Raw genomic sequence first — 22,212 nt, 5'->3', positions numbered from 1 at the left:
TAAAGCTTTATATGTGAGAATGTGAGGATGAGATACAGTTGGGTTTGTCCATGAAGCCAACATGGTCTATGTTGGCTTCAGCACAGTGCATTCATCTTGCAAAGACTCCTGGGTATTAGACTGCTGGCTTTGTTTCTTTAGCCTCAATAACTCTTTGAGGCATGGCTTCCCTGGTGGCTCAGACGGTAAAGAATCTGCCCACAATGTGGGAGAGGTGGGTTCGATCCCTGAGTGGATAAGATCCCCTGGAAAAGGGCATGGCAACCCACTCCAGTACACTTGACTGGAGAATTCCGTGGACAAAGGAGTGTGACAGGCTACAGTCCATAGGGTCGCAAACAGTTGGACACAACTGTGCTACTTTCACCTATATACTACAACATTTTAAGTCCAACTTTAATTTTGTTCAAACTGTTAAAAAAACTATTAATATACAGAGTAAAATCTAGAATGTGACAAACTGAAAGAAAAAGTTGATATGCTTGTTGCATTGTTATTTTGATGAAATGGGCTGAGACAAGCAAAATGGCCCAGGTATTTGTAACATAAAGAATTGTTGATGAAAATGTGATTTAAAAAAAAGATAAGGAGAATAATCAGAAGAGGACCAGACAATCTGCCTGTCAGCTATGTGACTTCGGGAAACTTGCTTAACATCACTGATGTGGCTTATTTTAAAATAAATGTTCTTCCCACCAAATCACAGGGTTTTTGTGAGGAATAGATTAGATAGTGTAGGTCTTTAATGGATGGAAAATTTTTAAATATATAGAAGTGCAAGTTTCTACAATAGCATGTCCACTTCCCTCCCTCTGTTGGGATCAGAGTACTTCCTTTCTCTCCCTAATGAGTGTAGGGACTTTGATGTAGTAAGATAGAACATATTATTTTAGGGCAAATGGGCTGGGTTTTCCTCCTGCCTCTGTCACCCAATAACTGTGTGACCTTGACAAGTACTTAACCTTAAAGTCTTCCTTTGTGAAACTTGATTAAGGATATATGCTTCACAGTGTTCTGGTAAAGGGTTAGAGGAAATCATGCATGCAAATTTCCCAACATGTATCAAACCCTCACTAAATGGTTGCTACTCTTATTTTTACTTGTAAGTCTTACACATTAGGAAAGAGAAATCTTTCAGTGTATGCATTTCAGTAGAATTTCCTTCCAACTGCATGTTTGGAAATCTCCATCAATTCTTTTTATTTTATTTTTTTACAAAGTTTAAAAAATATATATTTATTTATTTATACGACTGTGTTGAGTCATAGCTGTGGCAAGAGGGATTTTTAGTTGCAGCATGTAGGATCTAGTTCCCTGACGAGGGAATGAACCTGGGCCCCCTGCACTGGGAGAGCAGAGTCTTAACCACTGGACCACCAGGGAAGTCCCTCCATCAATTCTTTGTTGTGAGATTTCTTGCCCCTAATTCTAGAGGCTCCAGAGGTCTGTTCCAGCTAAGGCTGTTGCTACCTTGGAGAGGCTGGCAAGAAGAAAATTAGCATTTCCCTTTGCATTTAGTAATGAGTCTCTCTTCCTTTGTAACAGGCAGAAGTATGAAAATAACAGAGCACTTATAAATGGAGTCTTCATTAGGTGACAGGTCGCCTTTTCTACAATAATTATGCTTATGAATTTTTACATTGTTCTTGAAACCTCTGCTCGACAAATCCCTTAGTGTTAGTCAAAACACTTTGAACATAACTCGAGGCATATCCCCCCTTGATAGTAAAAATGAGCCACTATACAACCTAAAGCAACATGACATTTTCTATGAGATATCAATATTTTTCCATCTGACATTTAGTAGATCCTAAGCAGCCAAAAAAAAAAAAAAGTTGCCTCTAGGGTTATTATTTATCATTATTGTTTTTATCATTATATATTATTAAGATCCACCAAAATGATATTAAGATGGTTCATATGAATGCTCTTTTTTTTCTCATATTAGTTCAGCATTTTTCTTGGAAGTCTTCTTGTTCACAAATGCCCAAGAAAATACCCAGGCAAAGGAAGAACCCAGGCAGAGAATTGGAAGGACTTCTCTAACACATTCCAAAGACAAGGAGGGAGGCATGTTTCCTGGCCGAGTTCTTCCATCTATCACTGCACGCTGCAACTGAATTGGTATTTATACATGAGTGATGAGTCCAAAATAGCTCGCACTTCTGTATTTCCCTCTATTATGGTGGGTAGAGATATGCTTACAAGAGCTCCTCTAATACTTGAGAGAAAATTCTAGTCATTCTAAAATTTAAATTTATAAAAATTTCCCTTGTCTTTCCTAATATTTTCGACCTCAGATCCATCCACGGGACCTTATAGACCTTAACAGACCCCAGGCTAGCAAATCCTAGACCCGTAGTGACGATCTACATCACTTTCAGTGTGACCTGGGAAAAACAGAACACTCAGTATCTCACTGCAGAAGTGAAAATGCACGAGTCATTTAAAATCTCTGAGAGTTCTCTCCAACATTACTTAGAGGCAATCAATGATTCTCTATTCCTTTATATTTCAAGACTTGTCTAAGAAAAGGGAACTTTTCTCATGCAGTGCCAAGTATAGATTTACTCCTACTGATACTTTGTCGAGAGTTCTGCTCTAGGAAATTAAGTTTTTTATAACTGTGTTCCCCCAAGCCACATAAGCCTGAGGAAGGACAATCAAAGTATGAAGGCAGAAGCAGGCTGGATCATAGCAGCAGTCTTTGAGTTTAGCCACCCTAGTTCTGGATTGACGTGCAGCCTGAGTAGTTCTCTCTAATGGTAACTGGAAGAACCCTTTGATGCAAAATACGACATACAATCATTGTTCATTAATGGTAATCATAGCTAATGTTTGTTGAACATTTATTATTTGCCAGGTACTTTTCCAAGTGTTTTATGTTGGTTTTTTTTTGGTCATATAATCCTCACAGCAATCCTGATAGATTGGTTCTAGTATTATTGATTTTACAAATGAAGAAATTTACTTCCATTCAGAGAGTTAATAGGTGGCAGAACAGGAACTCACACTTGGCCCATCGGATTCCATCCTCTCAGCTCCCCACCCACCCTGCAGATGAGAGCAGCCTTGGTATTTTCCTATCTGGTTATCTTGGATGTGGATCTCTGCCCCACACTGTGCAGTGTACACAATAGGATTCTGGCACCTACTTCTGGTTCTCAGACTACAGAACTGGGGAGGCTTCACTGAGAACAGCCTCAGTCTGGCCTGGGCTGTTATCTGTTCTGTCAGGTCCTGCTGAGGGACTCTTGAGTGTCCCACACTGTTCCTGTTCCTTCTTGCTCCAGCCTCAGATGGTTATGTCCTCTTTATTCTGACTCATTTGCTCAGTAAACATAATTACTCAGCTTTTGCTGGAGCGCCAAGGCGTAGGCAGGGGCTTTCTAAGGTTGCTGACCTCTCCTGCATGTGTCACCCACGAACCCCGGGTGGCTGTGTGGTGCTGGAGCGCTCTGTCTTGTCAGCATTGTGAACGCTTTGTGCTGTGTCACTGACTCTGTCTACCCTCAACTCTGCCCTTCCTGACCTTATTCTCCAGCCAGCTGTTCCTGTGATCTCCGTGCTATGGTGATCAGAGAGCAGAAGTTGCCTTCCCCTCTTTTCTAGGAAAAGGAACTTCCTGATGGGGGTTCTGAGCTGAAGCAGCTCTTCCTGTATTGAAATCTTAGGGGCATTTTCATGAACGAGTGAGTCCGTGTCATTACACAAGAGGTGCAGGTGATGGGGCAGCAGTCAGTCATTCCTGATACATTTATTAGGCACCTATTTATGTTCCCAAAACTCTGCTGAGCATGGGGGTTGCTATGGCGACCAAGATGGAAATTGTTTCTGCTTTCAAGGCTTACTGTTTTTGAACAAATCACACACATGAAGAGGCAGTTATAGTTCTACTTGATAAAGTCTTTGATAAGGCAATAACAGAGCATTTTTAGATCACACAGAACGGGCACCTACTTCAGACTTAAAAGGCTGGGGTAGATTACCCGGTGGAAGTGACATCTGAGATTTAAAGAAGCTGAGTCAGAAGTTAGTCAGGTGAAGAGATTGGTAGTCAGATAGCAAGGAAGAGAAGAATGTTCAAGAAATAAGTAATAGTAAATTCAAAGGCCTATGGCAGAGCAAAAAGCAAGCAGAGCCAGGGTGACCACAATTAGCTCAGGATAGCCAAAGTGCAGTTTGAAGTAGAATGTGGTAGAATATAAAGCTGGATTGGTGAGCAGGAGTGGGGATATGAAGGGTAGCTTCCATTCCATCTTTCTTGGTATCTCATGGTAACTACTTGCTTTCTGGGCAAAGGCTAATAGAGTTTTGCCAAGAGAATGCACTGGTCATAGCAAACACCCTATTCTGACAACACAAGAGAAGACTCTACACATAGACATCACCAGATGGTCAACACCGAAATCAGATTGATCATATTCTTTGCAGGCAAGGATGGAGAAGCTCTATACAGTCAGCAAAAACAAGACCGGGAGCTGACTGTGGCTCAGATCATGAACTCCTTATTGTCAAATTCAGACTTAAATTGAAGAAAGTAGGGAAAACCACTGGACCATTCGGGTATGACCTAAATCAAATCCTTTATGATTATACAGTGGAAATGAGAAATAGATTTAAGGGACTAGATCTGATAGACAGAGTGCCTGATGAACTATGGACGGAGGTTCCTGACATTGTACAGGAGACAGGGATCAAGACCACCCCCAAGAAAAAGAAATGCAAAAAAGCAAAATGGCTGTCTGAGGAGGCCTTACAAATAGCTGTGAAAAGAAGAGAAGTGAAAAGCAAAGGAGAAAAGGAAAGATATTGCCATCTGAATGCAGAGTTCTAAAGAATAGCAAGGAGAGATTAAAAAAAGCCTTTCTCAGCGATCAGTGCAAAGAAATACAGAAAAACAACAGAATGCGAAAGAGTAGAGATCTTTTCAAGAAAATTAGAGATACCAAGGGAACATATCATGCAAAGATGGGCTCAATAATCTCTGGCTCAATTATCTTCATGACCCAGAATCACCATGGTGTGATCACTCATCTAGAGCCAGACATCCTGGAATGTGAAGTCAAGTGGGCCTTAGACAGCATCACTATGAACAAAACTAGTGGAGGTGATGGAATTCCAGTTGAGCTATTTCAAATCCTGAGAGATGATGATGTGAAAGTGCTGCACTCAATATGCCAGCATATTTGGAAAACTCAGCAGTGGCCACAGGACTGGAAAAGGTCAGTTTTCATTTCAATCCCAGAGAAAGGCAATGCCAAAGAATGCTCCAACTTCTGCACAATTGCCTCATCCCACACACTAGTAAGTCGGACATGACTGAAGTGACTTAGCAGCAGCAGCAGCAGCAGCACATGCTAGTAAAGTAAAGCTCAAAATTCTCCAAGCCAGGCTTCAGCAATACATGAACTGTGAACTTCCAGATGTTCAAGCTGATTTTAAAAAGGGCAGAGGAACCAGAGATCAAATTGCCAACATCTGCTGGATCATCAAAGAAGCAAGAGAGTTCCAGAAAAAACATCTATTTCTGCTTTGTTGACTATGCCAAAGCCTTTGACTGTGTGGATCACAATAAACTGTGAAAATTCTGAAAGAGATGGGAATACCAGACCATCTGACCTGCCTCTTGAGAAACCTATATGCAGGTCAGGAAGCAACTGTTAGAACTGGACATGGAACAACAAACTGGTTCCAAATAGGATAAGGAGTACATCAAGGCTGTATATTGTCACCCTGCTTGTTTAACTTATATGCAGAGTACATCATGAGAAATGCTGGGCTGGAAGAAGCACAAGCTGGAATCAAGATTGCCGGGAGAAATATCAATAACCTCAGATATGCAGATGACACCACCCTTATGGCTGAAAGTGAAGAGGAACTAAAAAGCCTCTTGATGAAAGAGAAAGAGGAGAGTGAAAAAGTTGGTTTAAAGCTCAACATTCAGAAAACGAAGATCATGGCATCTGGTCCCATCACTTCATGGCAAATAGATGGGGAAACAGTGGAAACTGTGTCAGACTTTATTTTTCTGGGCTCCAAAATCACTGCAGATGGTGACTGCAGCCATGAAATTAAAAGACGCTTCCTCCTTGGAAGGAAAGTTATGACAAACCTAGATAGCATATTCAAAAGCAGAGACATTACTTTGCCGACAAAGGTCCGTCTAGTCAAGGCTATGGTTTTCCCAGTGGTCGTGTATGGATGTGAGAGTTGGACTGTGAAGAAAGCTGAGTGCCAAATAATTGATGATTTTAAACTGTGGTGTTGGAGAAGACTCTTGAGAGTCCCTTGGACTGCAAGGAGATCCAACCAGTCCATCCTAAAGGAGATCAGTCCTGGGTGTTCATTGGAAGGACTGATGCTGCAGCTGAAACTCCAAAACTTTGGCCAGCTGATGCGAAGAGTTGACTCATTGGAAAAGACCCTAATGCTGGGAGGGATTGGGGGTAGGAGGAGAAGGGGACGACAGAGGATGAGATGGCTGGATGGCATCACCGACTCGATGGACATTGGTTTGGGTAGACTCCGGGAGTTGGTGATGGACAGGGACGCCTGGCATACTGCGATTCATGGGGTTGCAAAGAGGTGGACACGACTGAGCGACTGAACTGAACTGAACTTGCTTTCAACAGACTAACCAGCATGGGTACTTAGTGGCAGGGAATGGGACTGAGGAGTAATATTTATGGAGTCTTGCTGTGTGCCGGGGTTGCTGGAAGGTCTCAGAGACCTCTGGTCCTGGACCCCAGGCCATATCACCCAGGGACCCCAAGCCAGCCAAGCGCCTCCCTCTTCTGGGTAGAATTCATAGTGGTTCTAGAAAACACCAGAGTCTTCCTTCTGCTGCTACCAGCAGGGCTTCCCACTCCAGAAACTAGTGCCCTTGCTCAGGGTTCCTTCTGCTGTCTCTGCTGCTGCTGTTGCATCCACAGCCAGACCTGACATGGCCTCTCTTGCTACAGGGGACCTCACTGCATCAGTGGGTACCAGGGATGGAGCCCAGCCCTTCACATTCACCAGCATTTGTTGAGGTAGTTATCTCCATTTTTACAAACAAGGGGGAAACTTGGGCTTACAGACATCAAATTATTTGTCACAAGCCACAGAGCTATAAATGGCAGGGCAGAATTTGGACCTGGTCTGATTTCAAAGCCACTTAAAGCTCAACATTCAGAAAACGAAGATCATGGCATCCGGTCCCATCACTTCGTGGCAAATAGATGGGGGAAACAGTGGAAACAGTGTCAGACTTTATTTTTTGGGGCTCCAAAATCACTGCAGATGGTGACTGCAGCCATGAAATTAAAAGACGCTTCCTCCTTGGAAGGAAAGTTATGACCAACCCAGATAGCATATTCAAAAGCAGAGACATTACTTTGCCAACAAAGGTTCGTCTAGTCAAGGCTATGGTTTTTCCTGTGGTCATGTATGGATGTGAGAGTTGGACTGTGAAGAAGGCTGAGCGACGAAGAATTGATGCCTTTGAACTGTGGTGTTGGAGAAGACTCTTGAGAGTCCCTTGGACTGCAAGGAGATCCAACCAGTCCATTCTGAAGGAGATCAGCCCTGGGATTTCTTTGGAGGGAATGATGCTGAAGCTGAAACTCCAGTACTTTGGCCACCTCATGTGAAGAGTTGACTCATTGGAAAAAACTCTGATACTGGGAGGGATTGGAGGCAGGAGGAGAAGGGGACAACAGAGGATGAGATGGCTGAATGGCATCACTGACTTGATGGATGTGAGTCTGGGTGAACTCTGGGAGTTGGTGATGGACAGGGAGGCCTGGCATGCTGCGATTCATGGGGTCGCAAAGAGTCAGACATGACTGAGCGACTGAACTGAACTGAACTGAACAATCACACAACTATGCCTCTTTCCCAGTCAGCATTAGAGTTCTTATAGAAAGTGAAGTCGTTCAGTCGTGTCCGACTGTTTGAGACCCCATAGACTGTAGCCTACCAGGCTCCTCCTCCCATGGGATTTTCCAGGCAAGAGTACTGGAGTGGGTTGCCATTTCCTTCTCCAGAGAGAGTTCTTATTAGGATCCTTTAAGTCTTGTCTTCAGATTTTCTTATTGATGTTTTTCTTGAAGATGAGTCCCCCAAAGATTGGGTCAGAGGCTTCTGAGGAGACTCTCTCAGAGTGTCCCTTCCGCATGTCACTCCTACAGGGGAAGCACTGAATGCAAACACCTCTGACCCTCAGGATATGTGCAGTAACAATAGCAGCAAGCCCTACTAGACTGTATCCCCGAGATTTAAGACAGCCTCCCCTACCTCAATTTGATAAAGGATATGACAATAATTTCTAATTTTAGTATTTTAAAATTCCTCCTAGGGGGTGTGTTGATTTTTTTAAATGTAGGTAGGTATTCAGGCAGTTCCTGACCTGTCTGAGCATATCACATATTTGTGATTAGCAGGTGAGGTTTCTTCTTTGTGACCTCCCCAGATTCTCACTGCATGTTGTTTTTGATTTACTTTTATTTTTGTCACCTGTTCTTATTACCATTTCTATGACAATATTCATGCTAAATAAAATAAGTTTTCCTGTTCCTCTGCCCCCTCCTGCCTCTTTTCTCAAATACCAAGAAAGCCTAGGCACAAGTCTTAAAGGGCCTAGCAGTGGAGACAGGCGTAATCGCCAGTGAGGGCTCCAGCTTCAGACAGGGATACTAAGGAATCAATCACTGGCTTTTATTAAGTGTCTCTTCTCTAAAAGCATAGCTCTCCCTACAGCCAGATGGCCCTGGCTCTGTGCTGCTGAAGGTCATCAAGACCCTGTCACTAATTGCTCTTCTTCCTGGTAGCAAGTAGAAGAAGCAATTTTCCAGTTGTTTTTTTGATCATAGGGCTGTTTCTCTAGAATACTACTCTCTATAAAAAGAAGGGTATGATTATTTCCAGATAACATTGTCAAAACACTTTTATAGAGGAAGGCAGTTTATACAGGGGTTAGAAGTACACAATTTGGAGTCAACAGCCCTGAGGGTGAATTCTTGGCTCTATCCTTTACTAAATAGGGCAAGTCACTTAAATTCTTTGAACCTCAGTTTTTCTCTCTGGAAAATGGAAATAATATTACTTCATGGAGCTGATACAAGGATTAAGTTGCTGCTGCTGCTGCTGCTGCTAAGTTGCTTCAGTCGTGTCCGACTCTGTGCGACCCCATAGACGGCAGCCCACCAGGCTCCCCCGTCCCTGGGATTCTCCAGGCAAGAATACTGGAGTGGGTTGCCATTTCCTCCTCCAATGCATGAAAGTGAAAAGTGAAAGTGAAGTCGCTCAGTCGTGTCCAACTCTTAGCAACCCCATGGACTGCAGCCTACCAGGCTCCTCCGTCCGTGGGATCCTCCAGGCAAGAGCACTGGAGTCGGGTGCCATTGCCTTCTCCAAGGATTAAGTTAGTAGAGATTAATTAAGACAGAGTAAATAGTTAGCCTTATAAGGTACTGTTTTTATTATCATTGGTTAGTATTATCAAGAAAGTCATCTACCTGTCTCTCTTAAGGCCAACCTGATATATTTTAGTCTATTTCTTGCAATTCTCTTTTCTCCATACAAGTTCTCATTCTTCAAAGGTAAGGCATGATCTTGGTTTCATGACTAATTTGACTCTCACCATTTGCAATTATATGATAAAATTAAGGCTAAAAGAAATTGCATTCAAGAGAGAGGGGACATATTTTTACCTATAGCTGATTCATGTTGATGTATGGCAGAGACCAACACAATATTGTAAAGCAATTATCCTCCAATTAAAAATAAAAGAAATTGCGGTTGACTTCTGGTTTTCATCTAGCCTTCTTCAATAAGATGACTATTTTCATTGCAGAATGATGAAGTGGAGTTTGTCCGAACTGGTTATGGTAAGGATATGGTAAAAGTTCTTCATATTCAGCGGGATGGAAAATATCACAGCATTAAGGAAGTGGCAACTTCAGTGCAACTTACTCTGAACTCCAGAAGAGAGTACCTGCATGGAGACAATTCAGACATCATCCCGACAGACACCATCAAGAACACAGTTCACGTCCTGGCCAAGTTCAAAGGCGTATGTGTTATTCTTCTTCTTAGATGCTACCTATCTGGATGGCGAATTCACTGCACAATACTGTGAGGATAGTACTTGCTTATTTCAAGTTCCCTGTACGTTTTAACTTTATTTGTACATTTAAGCCATTGGAAAAAAGATCCCTTTTCTATTCTAAAATTCTTTTTTTTTTTTTAATTTTATTTTTAAACTTTACAAATTGTATTAGTTTTGCCAAATACCAAAATGAATCTGCCACAGGTATATATGTGTTCCCCAATTTCCCTTTTTAAAAAAACTTACCACTTTATTTGCTTTTCTTTTTCTGTTCCCTCTTTGTTCTGTTTCCTTGGTTTTCAACTCAGTACAACATCTTTTAGAAGGCAGAGAATCCTATTTGACAAATTTACATGTTATCACTTATTTAGGATCATTGGCAAATCAAGGCTCTGAGACAATTTCAGATTAGAATTTTACCCATTGTTGCCATGCATTTATTTGAGTCCTATTGTTTTGTTTCTTTCTTTAAGAATGGTGTGTATTCATAGAAGAAAGTACCATTTCTCTTCTTGGTATTACTAAAGAAGAAAATTCAGTATAAGATACAGTTTGAAATCTATTTGTCCAACTTTTAATGCCTTCCTAATTTTCTCAACTCTATGACCACTTAGTGTCCATATTTGATGGTAACTGTACTTTTAAAAAGGGTCTTGGAACTAAGAGAATCTGATTTTTTTTTTAGCACTTTACCTCAGATTTCTCTAAAAAGTGTGAGTGAAATTGTGCTGGGTGACCACCAGATTTCTGGGCAATTCAGGATGATTTTTTATTTACCAAGAAGTTTAAAAAGACAAGAAATGTAGACTAGAAAGTTTCTTTTTCCATGATTTTGCATGAAATCCACACCTATAATGCATGAAATGAACAAACTAATTGAAAGATTATTTCTGCAAGGCCTGTCTCCATCGTGAACCTTTCTCTTGCTAATCATAATGGCCCAGCAAGCATAGACAGTGCTCTGGAAAAAGGCATTGCTTTCTTTAAAAATAAATTGAAAATAAGCTTCTAGTACTGTGTTTAAGAAGATGGTTGGGTACCAAAAATTCTTATATTTCCTGTACTATGTGAGAGATACAGAAAAGTGAAGGAATGGACCTGGATGTTTAAAAAAAAATTCATTCATTGTATGTAGCGACCATAATTTCTTATCCAAACCAAGATACTTTTGAGAGTTCAATAGAATGCTTATAAACCTCAGATACGAAACAAAACTATCCTGGAAACCTGTATAGTCTACCTTAATTATACTCAAAACCATAAATAATCTGTAGACTGAGCTAGTACCATAAAATAGAGATTAATATGAAGAATTTGGGTGGAAGTAGGGAGCTGCTTTATGGGGGTGGAGAGTTGGAGATGGTCTATAGAAGGCATGTTTGCAAGGAAAGAAAGCTGAAGTGACCCTTCCTTAACATTTTTCCTGGGGAAACTGGGAGGTCTGTTTGCCAGCCTCATAAAGAGAGCAGAGTGTTTTGGAGTATCCTGCAATACTTTTGCTGGCATGGGTGATGACTGAGCTCATCTCGAGGAGAATCTAAATATTCAGTTCCTTTTTGCTCATCCACTGATGGACAGACACATCCTCTCCAGCACACAGTTTTCTTTTAAAAACAGGATGGTCTCACCTGGTGATGGTGATCCATTAACTACACTTAGGGGCCCATGTGAAAAATTGGGATAAAAAGATAAAATCATCTCTAAGATTCTTTCTAAGTCTTCATTTCTCTGATTCCAAAAAACACTTGATCAGGAAAGAGAGTCCCGTGGATATTTAAAAATGACTTTCAATTGGGGCAAGTATTGCTGCTCATTCACATTTGTTTCTCTTTATAGATCAAAAGCATAGAAACTTTTGCTATGAATATCTGTGAGCATTTCCTTTCTTCTTTTAACCACGTCATTCGAGTTCAAGTCTACGTGGAAGAAGTCCCTTGGAAGCGTTTTGAAAAGGTTGCCTCACTTATTTGTGTTCTCAGTTTAATTAAAGACATTGGCTTTATGACATATGCTGAAATTTTACTGGAAACAATTTTTTTTTTCTAATTTTCAGAATGGAGTTAAGCACGTCCATGCATTTATTCATACTCCCACTGGAACGCATTTCTGTGAGGTTGAACAGTTGAGGAGTGGTGAGAAAATGTCTTTCATGTTTGATTCTGTAATAGCAATTTTAGTTTTTTTTTTTTTTTCTTCTAAACAACTCTGTTTATCAGCACCAAGGAGAACTGTAGAGAATTTTGAACTCTTTTAAATCTGAGATGGGAATGAAAGTTGTGACCTTGGATTACATTAAAGAACTATCTGCTTTTTATCTTAAAAGTATAAAGATGAAATAATACTCTTTGCAACAAATCTGGGGGTTGAGTGGGGTCAATCATTTTTATTGCATGATCTTGAGGTGAGAGGAAAAAAAGACTCAGGCTGACAAAAGTCTCAAATCTCTGAAATTTCTGACCAGTGCTTTTTGTACTATACCAAACTATGATTATAATAACTTTATAGGAAATACCTAGAAAATAACAATCATGTTTCCTTATTTTGTCCTAATAATAAAACCATTGATATTATTATAATTATAATAAAATAAGCTTCATTTAAAATAGCAGTGACAATTATATAGTTCTTTCTGTTTAATAAGAAATCTAAACATTAACTGTGGAACATAATTATAATTTAGACCTTCTTGGTACTGATGACTAAACTTAGCAAAGTATATCTTCCATTGATTTGTTGAGGTTGTCAGAATAGAGCTCAATAATTGGTTAAGAGTTGGACTAGATGAACTTTAAGAACTGTGAAGCCACCATGGTAGAAATGTCCCTATCCTAATGAAAAATAAACTTTAGTGATCATTATAAACTGAAAGTGAGGACTCTGAATTTTTTCTTTTTTCATCTCTCTTTTCTTTTGTCTCCTCTCCTTCTCTTTCCCACGTGTTTCTTTCATTTCATTTCTTTTACTTTATCTTTCTTTCATTTCTAGCTCTCTTCACTAAGAATTTAAGGTGGTATCTGGTAAACATCATAAATATCTTTTAAAAGATTAGTAAAATACAAATGCTTCTTATTCTGAGTTCTACTGGGTGCTGCCTTCCCTTAGAACGTCCTAGTCATTTAACATTTTAATCATTTAATGTTTTCCCTATCTGTATTAAATTCTAGGCACAGCCAGAGCCTTCTCAGTGTTTGATTAACAGTTATGAAATTATTATTATATAAAGAAGACTGAATAACTAGTTGATAAGTTGAGAAGATAGTGAGTTTTTAAATCCTCCAAATGTGAAGAGGTTGGTTTGGACCTTAATCTACTGTACTAGCAAGACTGGTGTAACTAGGGAATTCCTGGTGGTCAAGTGGTTAGGACACCACACTTTCACCATTGAGGGCCTTGGTTGTATCTCTGGTTCAGGAGCTAAGATCCTACAAGCTGAGCAGCATGGCCAAAAACAAAAGAAAACAAAACAAAACCCTGGTGCAATGAGGAAGTTTTTGCATGGTAGCTAAGTCTACAGTTCTTGCAGACTAAGATATTTTGCTTCCTTTATTGCTTTCCTATTTTAATTTTTTAAATGTAAACCATTTTTTACATTATAGTTTAACTTACAGTGTTGTGTTAGTTTCAGATGTACAGCAAAATGATTCAGTTATACACACACATATACATTTATGTGTATATATATATTCTTTTTCAGCTTCTTTTCCATTAGAGATTATTTAAATGCAAGATATTGAATACAGTTCCTTGTGCTATATATTAGGTCCTTGTTTATCTATTTTATATGTAGTAATGTGTATATATTAATCCCAAATTCCCAGTTTATCTTCTTCCCATAGCTGCTATCCCTTTTGGTAACCATAAGGTCAGGTTCTATGTCTGTGAGTCTATTTCTGCTTTGTAAATAAATTCATTTGTATCTTTTTTTTAGATTCCACTTGTAAGTGATATCATATATTTGTCTTTGTCTGATTTACTTCACTCAATATGATAATCTCTAGATTCATCCATGTTGCTGCAAATGGCATTATTTCATTCTTTATTATAACTGAGTAATAAATATTCTTTATCCATTCATCTGCCTATGGGTATTTAGGTTGCTTCTATGTCTTGTTGCTATTTTTGTTGTTGTTGTTGTTTGGTCGCTAAGTCGTGTCCAACTCATTTGTGACCCCATGGACTACAGCCCACTAGGCTCCTCTGTACACGGGATTCGCAGGTCTCCTTTTTCCTTCTCAGGGGATCTTCCTGACCCAGAGAGTGAATCTGAATCTTCTGCACTGGCAGGATTTTTTTTTAACCACTGAGCCACCAGGGAAACCGTTCCATGTCTTGACTATTGTAAACAGTGCTGCTATAAATGTTGGAATGCCTGTATCTTTTCAAATTAGAATTTCCTTTGGATATATGCCCAGGAGTGGGATAGCAGGATCATATGATTAATTCCTTTCTCTCCACAGTCTCTCTGGCATTTATTATCAGTAGACTTTTTAAATAATGGCCATTCTGATCTGAGAGTGATACTTCATTGTAGTTTTGTATTTTTCTAAAATTAGCAATGTGTGTATATGTGCATGAACAGTCATGTCCAAGTCTGTGCAACCCCATGAATTGTAGCCTGCCAGGCTCCTCTGTCTATGGAATTCTCCAGGCAAAAAAACTGGAATGGGTTGCCATTCCCTTCTCCAGGGGATCTTCACAACCCAGGGATTGAAACCGGGTCTCCTGCTTTGCAGGCAGATTCTTTACTGTCTGAGCCACCAGGGAAGCCCCAAATTAGCAATATTGTGCATTTTTCATGTGCCTATTGGCAGTCTGTATGTCTTTTTCTGAGAAATTTCTCTTTAGGTCTTCTGACCATTTCCTGATTGCATTGTTTGCTTTTTTATATTAAGCTGTATGAGTTATTTATATATTTTGGAAATTAATCCCTTGACGTCTCCCAGTCCATAGGTTGTCTATTCACTTTTTTTATGGGTTTATTTGCTGTGCAAAAGTTTTTAAGTTTAATTTGGCCCTATTTGTTTATTTTTCTATTTGTATTACTCTAGGAGATGTACTCTTGCCTGGAAAATCCCATGGATGGAGGAGCCTAGTGGGCTCCTGGGGTGTCCATGGGGTCGCTGAGGGTTGGACACGACTGAGCAACTTCACTTTGACTTTTCATTTTCATGCATTGGAGAAGGAAATGGCAACCCACTCCAGTGTTCTTGCCTGGAGAATCCCAGGGATGGGGGAGCCTGGTGGGCTGCCGTCTCTGGGGTTGCACAGAGTCGGACACAACTGAAGTGACTTAGCAGCAGCAGCAGGGGATAAATATAAAAAAAAATTTCCTGCAGTTTATTTCAGTGTTCTGCCAATGTTTTCCTCTAGGAGTTTTATAGTATCTGGTCTTACATTTAGGTCTTTAATCCATTTTGAGACTATTTTTTTGTATATGATATTAGAGAATGTTCTATCTTCAATCATTTACATATAGCTGTCCTGTTTTCCCAGCACCACTTATTGAAGAGACTATCTTTTCTCCATTGTAAATTCTTATCTTTTCTCACAGCCTTTATTTTAAAGTCTATTTTGTCTGATATAAGTATGGCTACTCCAGCTTTCTCTTTTAAAAATTGTATTTATTTATTGGCTGTGCTGGGTCTTCATCACTATACACAGGATTTCTCTAGTTGTGGTGAGTGGGGGCCACTCTTGTAGTGTGTGAGTTCATTTAGTGCGTGCAGTGAGTGAGTTCTCATTGTGATAGTTTCTCTTGTTTAAGAGCACGGGCTCTGGGTACACGTGCTTCAGTAGTTGTGGCACACTGGCTCTGGAGCACTGGCTTGGCAGTTGTGCATGGGCTTAGTTTTCCCACTAAGGCATGTGGCATCTTTCCAGACCAGGGATTGAACCCATATCCCCTGTGCTGTCAGGAGGATTCTTAACCACTGGACCACCAAGGAATTCCCTCTAGCTTTCTTTTGATTTCCATTTTCATGAAATACATTTTACTAATCCCCTCGCTTTCAGTCTGTGTATATCTCTAGATATGAAGTGAGTCTTTTGTAGGCAGCACATATGGAAGCTGTTTCTTTACCCATTCAGCCAGTCTATATCCTTTGGTTGGATCATTTAGTCCATTTATGTTTAAGCAATTATTGGTATATATGTTCCCATTGGTTTCCCAGGTGGCTCAGTGGTAAAGAATTTATCTGCCAAGCAGGAGATGTGGGTTTGATCTCTGGGTCAGGAAGATCTCCTGGGGAAGGAAATGACAACCCACTCCAGTATTCTTGCCTGGAATATCCCATAGACAGCGGAGCCTAGTGGGCTACCGTCCATGGGGTCACAAAGAGTCAGACACGACTGAGCGACTAAACAATAGCAGCAGTAGCTTGTTCCTATTGTCATTTTATCAATTGTTTTGGGTTTGTTTTGTAGGTGTTTTTCCCCTTTACTTCTTTTGTTCTCTTCTTTTGTGATTTGATGACTATCTTTAGTATTAAGTTTGGATTTCTTTTTCTTTTTCTGTGTGAATATCTATTATAGATTTTTGTTTTGTGGTTACCATGAGGTTTTTGCATAGCAATCTATCTATCTATATAGATAGATAGATACTTTGCATTTGTATTCTCCTCCCCTCATGATTACTGTTTTTGATATTATTTTCTAATCTAAATATTTTGTGTATCCCTTAACTTCTTATTGTGGATATGAATTAATTCATTACTTTTGTCTTTTAATCTCCCTACTAGCATTTATTACTTTTGTATTTTTTTCTCCCTACTAGATTTCCTACTTTTATTCTATGAAAACTGAAGTGTTTTTGAACTTGAGCTCCACTACTTAATGGGCTTCCCTGGTGGTTCAGATGATAAATCTGCCTGCAATGCAGGAGACCTGGTTTCAGTCCCTGGGTTGCCAAGATCCCCTGGAGAAGGGAATTGGCAACCCACTCCAGTATTCTTGCTTGGGAAATCCCATGGACAAAGGAACCTAGCAGGCAGTCACAAAAGTCAGACACGACTTAGTGACTAAACCACCACCACTTAATAACTTCGTGACTGTTAGCACATTAAATACACTACTTCAGTGTTTTTTAATTTGTAAGATGAGGATAAATGTCTACCTTAGCAATTATCCAGATAATTAAAGGAAATAAATGTTAATTGAAAGCATTTAGCATAGTCCCTAACATATAAGAAGCACTCCTTGAAAGAAAGCTGTTATTATTATTATTTTGAATGATTATAGAGATCCAGGGAAGGTCTTTTTGTATGTATGTGTACATTTGGGTAATTCTGACCAAGATTATGGTGAACTGGCTAGAGAAATAGGCCACAGGGAAACATTTGGAGACTTGCTGCAGAGATGAAGTAATGATGTAGGCTGACCTCGGGCAGTAGAGGCAGAGACGGAGGGACTGCATAAGCTGGGGAGGGACATTATGTGAGGCATTTTTGAAGTGTGCTTAATAGGTCTGTGTAATTGCATAGGGATGCAAGGGTAGAGAAAAGGAGGGGTTAAAGTTACCCTAAAGTCAGGAGCCCGGGAGTGTTGACTAAGAATAATACATATAATGAGGAAGTTTCCAGAGGAAGCTGGTGCGTTTGGAAATAAGGAAAAGATGTGGAGACTGATAGTTGGTGAAGCCATGGGAAGAAGGACTAATCCAGAAAAACATATAAAGTGAGAAGAGGAAAGATGAACAGGCCATGGGAAATTCCCCAGTTCAAGAGTTAAAAGCTTAAAGACTGAGACAGAAGAATGGTCAGAGAGACAGGAGGAAACTTGGAGACAACGGTATTATGGAAGCAAAAGGAAAAGGACATTTCAAGAAATGAGGGATAGTTATTGGGGTAGCAGAATGCATAACAAGTAAGCTTATATGCAGGGGCTTCCTACACAAAGTTTACTGCTATGTGTAAAAGTCAAGTTCACTGTGTATGTGAGTGTGTTGGGAGGATGCTCTGCTCCAGGAATTTATTCAGGAACCCAGGTTGATGCAACCAGACATTTTAATCCTTTCCTTTCTGGGTCACCTTGAGGGTGGATCCCATACCAGACAAGTGGAAGCAAAGAGCTTGGAGAAGGAAACGGAGGGACAAAACCACTCAAGCATAGCACCAAGCCTGAAAGTCGCACAGAGCACATCACACGAAGAGAACCCAATTACACAACCACACCTGAAGGCTGGGGAATGTAGTCTAGCCAAGGACCCAGGAAGGAGAGAAGCTGCCCATGATCTCTGCTGCAGGAAGGTTAAAAAATTTGGCTTGAAAGGAGGCTGAAGAGATTGTGCAGTTTGGCACTTAGACATTGGTGACCTCCCTCTGCAAGAATATTTAGCAGAGCCCTGGAGGTGGAAGTGGAGTGGCCAAATATAGGGCTCAGCTGATCAAAGAAAGAAGACAGGTTTCACACCCTGTTCTTTCCAGGAATTACCAGGAGCTATCATCAGCTTGCATGCTAGTCACCTGGCTGCTGCAGGGTGGGAAAACTTATCAACAGAATCAGGCCCAATGCTTTTTCTTTCTGCAGAAAACTTCAGGGTGTTGCGATCACTGTGGCGATGTTCCCAGAGCTCCAGCTTGACTGTCTAGAGCCCAGTAAACCCTGCGCCCCCGCCCATAGCATGTGGGGCTGGCAGGGATCTGAAGGGAGGAGGCATCTGCTGCCTGAGTGTGTGCAGTATGTGTGTGCACAAGTCCCTGAATGTGCGTATCTTCCTGCATTGTCTATTTGAAGATGATATTTGTACTCTGTCCCTCTTTGGATTTTTGGTAGCAAAGTTTAATTCTTAATTTGCTTATTTTCCAAGAGCTAGACCCACAGATATCATGAGGTGATTCAGTGTACAATCATTGTCATAAGACATGCCCTTACATAGGCTTAACTGAAGAAAATAATTATTATCTGACACACACACACATTCCAGTTCACATGCTAAAGGCCACTCCAGGAATTTATTTATTTACTGTTTTTTGTTATTTAGTTGCTAAGTCATGTCTGAATCTTTTGTGACCCTATAGACTATAGCCTGCCAGGCTTCTCTGTCCGTGGGATTTTCCAGGCAAGAATACTGGAATGGGTTGCCATTTCCTTCTCCAGGGATCTTCCCAACCCAGGGATCAAACTCACATTTTCTGTAATACAGAATGACAGGCACTGTCAATGACAGGCAGATTCTTTGTCACTGCACCAGCAGGGAAACCCAAAGGCTATTGTTGCTGCTGCTGCTGCTAAGTCGCTTCAGTCGTGTCCAACTCTGTGCGACCCCATGGACTGCAGCCCACCAGGCTTCCCCATCCCTGGGATTCTCCAGGCAAGAACACTGGAGTGGATTGCCATTTCCTTCTCCAATACATGAAAGTTACAACCCTCTAAATAAGACTTTCAGTGGGGGGCTGGCTAGAGTCATGAGAATTCTGCCCTCTCGAACACATATACTTAATCACACATTCAACCTACAACTTTCCCCAGCAGGATATGTAACTGGGTTTCTCCTAGTGGAGTGGATTCATTTTTATTGATTGAACAAACATTTAGAGAAAGCACACTGAATCTGAGGAACCCATTTTAGGCCCTGAGAATTGCTGTAAAACTCCGACCACTCTATCGTTTCCTACCGTACCTTTTAAAGTTACATCATGAAGTGTACTTCTAGCTGTTTCAGAGTCTGCTAGTTCCATGGGGGACTCTGGAAGAGAGAGAAATTTTTTCACCAAAGGGATGAGGGTGGGTGCTATGTTTATGACTTCCTCAGCTCTGAGAGGAGAGCGAGGCTCTACATGTGTGGCGCAGGCTGTGGTGTAGGTTTTATATGGAGCCTCAATCTTCCGAACTCTTTCTCTAATGAGTCTCTGTGAACTGCAAGCTTAGACAAGCCTTGAAGTCACTAGGATGGTTAAGTCACTAATTTAAGCTAGTTGAAATAAGCAGAACACCCTGCCAACATACACACACACACACACGCTATTCGAATTGTAATACATAATTCTTTAAGCATCAAATTTCTCCCAATCTGACACTAATTATAAAAATGCAGCTAAAGCGTAACCAAATCAAGGAATGAAATATAAAGAAGATATTTCAAATAAGAGATACTATCTTCTAGTGGTGAAAAAAATCTATTGACATGGGGACTAGCGGGGGTAGGAAGGTGGTTTTAAGGAAGTGGGGAGATGAAACTGAAGTCCAGAAGAAGAGATTTAAGAGGTGTCAAGCAGGACAGATGGACGAGAAGAGAGGAAAATAGGAGACTCAAGACAGAGAGGGCCACTGCCAAGAAGTTTGCTTGTGTCATTCTGATGTCAAGACTAAGGCACTCATCAGTTATTTCAAATGAAAATTTCTTGGCAAGCACAGTATCTTTTACAAATCGTCTTGAGGATCACTTTGCTGTACGAAAGCCCAGTTAATGTCCTTCCATGGGGTGACGTCATCTCTCCTCATCCAGAATTGCACACAGAGAGCTTTCACCTTCCTTCCATGAGCTAAATGGACTCTCAGAGGCAAATGATATTTAATTGATCTTCACTTGTTCTAGCACTTTACAGGTTTGAGGTTTTCTACTAGAATTATTTAATATAGTTTTAAAATAGCCCCCGTTTAGCTATTTGTGTCCTTTTTGGAGGTGTTAAACGTGGAAGCAATTATCCTTTTCATGACAGGATTTTTTTTTTTTTTTTCTTGGCTCAGTAAAGCTTTGTGCTTTGTGACACCTGATGCGTAGGTAAGGAATCGGGCTTATTTTCTATTAATTTGCAGTGAGTTTCTTTCCTTTAGAGACCTGAAGGGGTAAGATGTATGCTTCTCTGACAGATAAACCACAATCTGTTAAGTGTGTAGGAGGACACTAAAAGCTGGAAAAGATTATGTTCTAGCAAAGGAAAATGTGGAAATCTTCCTTCTGTGTTACTCCATAAACATGGCAGAAAGGCAAAAAAGAGCTGATTAAGTGGTTTCATGGGAAGTAACCTAGAAAAGGACAGTCTTTGGGGTTGAATTATTTCTTGTCTTCTAAATTGGAATCTTTTTTAGAGTGTGTGAAGTATCATATTTTTAGTTGATGGGCCCATGAATTTGAAAGGCTCAGGTTCCTACTAGCATTCAGTAAGCTGAGGCACTGCCAGCAGAAAAGATAAAATAAGCTCCCAGATTTCATCGAGGGTGTCTGATGTGTGCCAAGAGAATTTATTTTTCACATTCAAAGAGAATAAGTTTTTGTTGTTGTTGTTCAGAGAATGATGAGCATACCAGCGTAGACGGTTTGCGTTCTGCTTAAACCATGGCGGTAGTGAACTGTCTAGGAGACTGTAAGATGTTTTATACTGCATGAAGCTGAAGCCAGAATACATTAGACAATACAACTGCTTTCTCCATTTTCAGATTCTAGCGAGAAAGTAGATCATTTCAAAGTTTCCTAGCAAACTGACATCCCCAAAGATGAACAAATATCACCCCAGGGCCAGAGGTGGATAGGAAAGGCATGTCAGGAGTTTTCAGAACCCAGTGATCCTTTGTGAAACATGGGCAGTATTTGCAGGGGTTTGAAGTCAGTTAGGGCAAAATCATCTTAGTAACTTCTGTAGAGCATTTCCAATGGGGCAGCCATTTTACTGAGTCCTTTATGTGTACCATATTAGACATTGATCACCTCTAGGAAATAGTTATGATTATCATCTTCTGCAAATGAGAAAATCAAGATAGAGAGAGGTTAAGTAATTCTGTCAGGGAAATACTGCTCATAAACAGGGGAGAAGAAGCATGAAGAGCACTGGAATTGAATTCAAAGGATCAGAGTCCCAAGACTGTGGACTCAGCTGTATGGAACACAGAATCTGGAAATCCTCTTACGATTGGGACAGCAGAGGGGTCCAAGTCTGGTTGGCTCACAGAGATACTGGTGGTCAAGGCCATCTATATAGGAAAAGTGGAAATGGATAGAGTTTGCCTTTGGTTTCTCTTGCCTTCTCTTTATCCACCTTCCAGGGTTCCCACCACTTGTTCTAACCCCACTCCTGATTGCAAATTAAAGTCTCATTTCTAGAGGATTTTTTTTCCTAGGAGGGATTACTATTAGAAGTAAATTATGATACCAGTTTATAAAATATTAAGGAGTCACTCCTTTAAGG

At 40.5% G+C, this 22,212-nt stretch overlaps 1 protein-coding gene across 2 annotated transcripts in view; it reads left to right on the top strand.

The window, feature by feature from the left end:
- The window catches only part of LOC147375683 (uricase), a 98,933-nt gene that overhangs the window by 66,258 nt on the left and 10,463 nt on the right, over nucleotides 1-22,212 (top strand). For both annotated transcript variants that reach the window (XM_086390799.1, XM_086390798.1), the window contains exons 2-4: nucleotides 9,839-10,057; nucleotides 11,930-12,046; nucleotides 12,147-12,225. In XM_086390799.1, coding sequence (XP_086246925.1) covers nucleotides 9,839-10,057; nucleotides 11,930-12,046; nucleotides 12,147-12,225 — 415 coding nt within the window. The remainder of the gene's footprint in view (nucleotides 1-9,838; nucleotides 10,058-11,929; nucleotides 12,047-12,146; nucleotides 12,226-22,212) is intronic.

This window comes from Bos grunniens, chromosome 3, assembly GCF_055505025.1.
Source record: "Bos grunniens cultivar Pamir isolate PY7600 chromosome 3, Bosgru_T2T1.0, whole genome shotgun sequence".
NCBI lineage: Eukaryota > Metazoa > Chordata > Mammalia > Artiodactyla > Bovidae > Bos > Bos grunniens.
Note: the sequence above shows the minus strand (reverse complement) of the source record. Positions and strands in the feature narration are given on the sequence as shown.